The 5,226-nt window shown below is 42.2% G+C and overlaps 1 protein-coding gene across 1 annotated transcript; it reads left to right on the top strand.

Moving 5' to 3' along the window:
- Positions 1–676: 676 nt before the first annotated feature.
- On the top strand, positions 677–4,906 carry LOC104499923 (uncharacterized protein C12orf29 homolog; the record flags this gene model as incomplete). The annotated part of the gene is made up of 3 exons (XM_010143498.1): positions 677–794; positions 1,421–1,516; positions 4,770–4,906. Coding segments are annotated over 3 exons (351 nt in total), but the record flags the coding sequence as incomplete, so codon positions are not given.
- Positions 4,907–5,226: the final 320 nt, after the last annotated feature.

Raw genomic sequence — 5,226 nt, 5'->3', positions numbered from 1 at the left:
AGTCAAAACTGACTAGGGAGAGAGGAGGAAGGGGTGGTGATTATGCAGGAAAATATTTGAATCCAAACACAACTGATACATGTTTGCAATGAAACTGTTACAGAAGTTCTAGAGAAGTCATCCTAGAAATTTGGATGAGCTGTGGCTGGGTATTTGTTTCAGAGCCCCAGACCACTTCTTTCTTTGCTCTTTTTAAAGGGGAAGGTCTTTAGCTGACAGCACTGATGCTTTTGCCACCTTACTGGTCTGTGTATTGCACTAACATGGTGCTGTTGACTTTCAGCTCCAAACTGCAAGCTTGGAGCAGCTAGTCGCAATGAATTTCTATTGTGAGTATAATACAGGAAGACACACCGCAAAATTTTGTAGCCTTGTGCTGTAACCCTTCTATTTTATATGCACTACTTAAAGTGGAAGACAAAGTAATCTCTAATTAATAATGTAAAAGAGGGAGAGAGAGTTTGCTAACAGATTGTATTTGTTCTTTTGTTGTAGAGCATTTTCCAATCTGTCATGTCTTGAAGAAACAAGGGTGTAATTCAACAGGATTAGATATCAGCAATATAATGTATAATACTGGACTTAAAGAAGCAAGCTGTAAGGAGCAAGAATCCATTTGAGAAAAAGACAGTAATATAGACATGATGAGGGTTTAAAATACCTGTCTTCTTTACAGCCATTTAAAGTTTTGGCAACTGAAACTATAACTGGAAAGGCGTTAGAGGCAGATATATACAATGCAATTCCTACTGAAAAGGTGGACGGAACCTGCTGTTATGTAACTACCTACGAAGGTAATAAGGAAGATCCATATGCAAATTTCTCATGTTGACTAGAAGCTGTGTTTTACTTAGTTTCATTTTCATTGTATGATTTGTTGGATTATATCTGTTGTGAATTCAACTCTCATTATCTATCTTGACCACAAAGTAATAGTTACAGTAAACGTAGCAGGTGTTTATAAAGTTGTTATAGATCTTACTCTCTACAATACATGGGGTATGGTTCAAATGAACATGCCAATCAAGCAACTATTCCAATTTTAAAATTTCTTATTAGCGAGTCTTTCTTGCAAACTAGAATTTCTATAATAAAGGGTATCTAATTTCCTCGAGAAGGATTAAAAGGAGTATGGAAGTTGGGAGGAAATGAGAAGACTGTGGTTCGTTGCATTACTGGGGTTCTTGCCTTTACCTGAAATTGTAAAGAAACTTTGTATTGCACTAGGCACAATTCTACAAATAGTTTTTTAGATTCATACACTGTAATTAATTTATGATTTTAAATAGTGTCTTTGGATATAAATTTCTCTAGTTGGAAATGAGAATTCATGTCTTGCTTTTTATGTAGTTGATTTCAGTACTCTGCAGAGTATGGTTACCTCAGTAAACTGCTGTTTTTATCCCTCTGGAAACTCTAGGGCAACCGTATCTGTGGGCCAGGCTGGATCGAAAACCCAACAAACAAGCTGAAAAAAGGTTTAAACGATTCTTGTATTCACTGGAAGATTGCAAAGGTTCGTGGAGATTTCTTTCCTCCTTTTTGGCAATGCAAATTACCCTGTGGGAAAAACACCTCCAGTGTAACACGAGAAATGTCGGTGATCCTGCTCCATTGTTTCAATGTCACTCTTAACTTTTCAAAATGAGACCTTTAAACTAGAATTGATGGGGGAAGGGATACCATCAGGGTTGGAGTAGGTAAGACAAGGGTTGGCATGGCATTGCCAATGGGAACATTTACCCTGCCCCTGGGATGGGAGCACGGAGAGCTCAGGAGTGTATCTCAAATGCTTGCACACCACACATGCAGTAGGAGAAACAAACAGGATGAACTGGAAGCATTGGTCACCTACTGGAGCTCATTGGTATTAGTGAGACTTGGTGATGTGAGTCCCATGATGGGAGTGCTGGGATGGAGGCCCACAAGCGGTGTTGGAAGGACAGGCAGGGCAGGCAATGTGGAGGTGTTACACGATAAGTAAGGGAGAGGTTTGATTGTACAGACCTCAGAAATTATTGATAATGTGGTTGAGGATTAGGGGAATGGAAAACAAAGGAGATGTTGCAGTGGCTGTCTGATTGGCCAGCTGGGGTATAAGCACTGATGCGTTATTCCATAGGCAAGTGGGAGAAATTTCTGAATTGGCAGCCCTTTTCCATATGGGAGATTTCAACATTCCGGACATCATCTGGGAATACCATACTGTTGGAAATTCTTGAAGGTTGTAGAAGATAACTTCTTGTCACATGTACTCAGTGAGTTAGCTAGGAAAGATGGTCTCCTAGAATCGCTATTTGTAGATAGAGAAGGACTTGGGGAAGCTGAGAGGGCAAGTGATGGTAGGTTGCTGCCTTGACCACAGTGATCATGAAATGGTTGGCTTTAAAATTTTCAGTGTTATAAGAGGAAATAACAGCAGAGTTACAGCCCTGGGCTTCAGGAGAACAAACTTTAAGCCTTTCAGGGAGCTATTTAGCAGAATACCCTGGGAATCTGCTTTTGAGGGATGGTCTGTCTTTAAGAAACACTTCGTAGAAGCACAGGAGCAGGGAATTCCATTGTGTTCTAAGTCAAGCAAGCTAAGCAGAAGACCAGCCTGGCCGAAGAGGGAACTCTTTGTGGAGCTCAAAAGAAAAAAGAAATTGTATGATCTCTGCAGCAAGGTGAAATTTCGCAGGAAGGTTACAGAGCTGTGGTTTGAATATGCAGGGAGAAGACACGGAAGGCCAAAGCTCAATTAGAGTTGAAACGTGCCAGTGTTCTTTCAGATAACAAGAAGGGTTTTTTAAAGTATGCTAATAGCAAGAGATTGTCTAAAGAGAACATTGGACAAGTACTTGTTGCAGATGGTCATCTCACTAGTAGGGATGAAGAAAAAGTGGAGGAATTCAATGTGTTTTTTGCCTCAGTCTTTAATAATATTGACAGAGCCTGGGGCTGCCTTGTCCCCTGAGTTGGAGGACCATGGGTGTGAGAACAGTGACTTTCTGTTTGTGGATGCTGAAATTGTAAGGGACCGGCTGTATCAACTGAGTGTTCAAAAGTTCATGGGGCCTGATGGGATTCGTCCCAGAATACTGAAGGAGCTAGCAGATGTTATGGAAGGAGCCCTCTTGACCAGCTACCTCTGGGGAGGTCTCTGCTGACTGGAAGCTACGCAGTGTTATTTCATCTACAAAAAGGGTGTGAGGGAAGACCCAGGGCACTAAACCTGTTAGTCTAACCTCAGTTCCTGGAAAAATTATGGAGATGATATTGGGTACTATTGAAAGGCATTTCAAGATTAATGCAGTCATCAGGCACAGTCAACATGGGTTCACAAAGGGAAAGTCCTGTTTACCTAAATCCTTTTATGATTATGTCACCTACCTAGGGGATGATGGGAAGGTGTTAGATGTATTTTTTCAAGATTTTAGTCAGGCTTTTGATACTGGCCCTCACAGCATCCACAAGGTGTCCCACTGTGGGATGAGTGGGTTCACGGCCCACAGAACTGGGGAAGGGCAGAGCTCAGAGGGTTGTAGTGAATGGGGCCACCAGGGGTGTTCCTCTGCATTCGGTACTAGGGTCAGTTCTGTCCAATAAGTTTATCAGTTATCTGGATTCAGGACATAAATGTACCATTAGCAAGTTTGATGATGATGATACCAAACTGGGAGGTACTGCTGACTCTTGAGGGACAAGATACCTTGCAGAGTGATCTAGATAGATTGGAGCATTGGGCCGTGATTAATGGAATGAAATTTAACAAGTCAAAATGCCAGATCTTGCACCTCATGGAGTAAAGCCAGGCACAAGTATAAATGGGGAGAGGAGTGGCTGGAGAGCAGCCCTGCAGAAAGGGATCTGGGGGTGCTGGTCAGCAACAGGGTCAACATGAGTCAGCAGTGTGCCCTGCAGCCAAGAGGGCAAACCACATCCTGGAGTGCATCAAACGCAGCATGGCGAGCCGGTCAAGAGAGGGGATTATCCTGATGTATTAAGTGTTGGTGCAGCTTCACTTGGAGTGTGCCACAGTTTAAGCAGGATGTGAAGGTCCTTGAATGCACCCTGAGGAGGGTGAAAGAGATGGAAGAAATGTCCTATGAGGAGTGGCTGAGGACTTCGGGCTTGTCTGGTTTGGAGAAAGGGAGGCCAAAGGGTGATCTCATTGCTCTCTCTAGCTTCCTGAGAAGGGGAAGTGGAGAGGGAGGTGCTGATCTTTTCTCCCTCATATCCAGTGATAGGATGCATGAGAGTGGTTCAAAGCTCTGCCAGGGGAGGTTTAGACTGGACATAACTGGAGGTTTAGACTTTACTGAGAGGGTGGTCGAACACTAGAACAAGTTTCCTAGAGAGGTGGTCATTGTTTAAAAGACATTTGAACAATGCCCTTAATAACATGCTTTAACCTCTTGTCAGCCCTGAGGGGTCAGGCTGTTGGGCTAGATCATTGTAGTAGGTCCCTTCCAAATGAAATAGTCTAGCCTAATCTACTTCTCTTAGCTCTAGTTTAAATGTAATGTTGACTATTTACGTAGCTATTTTTAAATCTTCATTAGTTTTGAACTTTTAAACCACTTAAAGGTTACTGCGTTTCTTTAAACCCTTCTAACTGTAGACTGCTTGAGTGTGCCAGATGGTGGTGGTTGTACGAGGTAACTGAGAGTTCTGTCTGTAAAACAAGGTTTAGATCTATGGTGTTTTAATACTTGCATTGAAAGATGATCAGAACGGAAAATTGGCTAACAGTTGCCAAAACCTAAATGTCATATCTCTGTGTCCAGAATTTGTTTGGAATGTTGAAGAGGATTTCAAGCCTGTTCCGGGTACCTGGATTCCAGCAAAGGACATAGAGTTCTCTAATGGCAAACCTTTGCCTGACGAAAATGGACATATGCCAGGTACCTATGGGGCAGCACAGGTAAAATGGGGTGGGAGGAGCGGGGAAGGGAATCCATTTTTGAAGTGACTTAGAATTAGTTCCAGAGTTAAAAGCAGTAATTAACATACTTAGAAAACAATTGGTATGCCATTCATTCACTGTCCAGAGAGGCTTTGTTCTTCTGGCACGTGGAAAATAATTGCAGTTTGTGTACACTCAGAGGGCTTCAGCTGAAGGCGTAGTTGTCACGTTTACATTCCTCTGACATTTCTCTGAGATTACAGCACAGTTTTTCCTGTTACTCCTTTACTCTTTCTGTTTGTAGTTACCTGTAGATGTTCGGGTTTGTTTTTTTTTTT

The sequence above is a fragment of the Buceros rhinoceros genome, unplaced genomic scaffold (genome assembly GCF_000710305.1).
Source record: "Buceros rhinoceros silvestris isolate BGI_N320 unplaced genomic scaffold, ASM71030v1 scaffold42399, whole genome shotgun sequence".
Taxonomy (NCBI): Eukaryota; Metazoa; Chordata; class Aves; order Bucerotiformes; family Bucerotidae; genus Buceros; species Buceros rhinoceros.
Note: the sequence above shows the minus strand (reverse complement) of the source record. Positions and strands in the feature narration are given on the sequence as shown.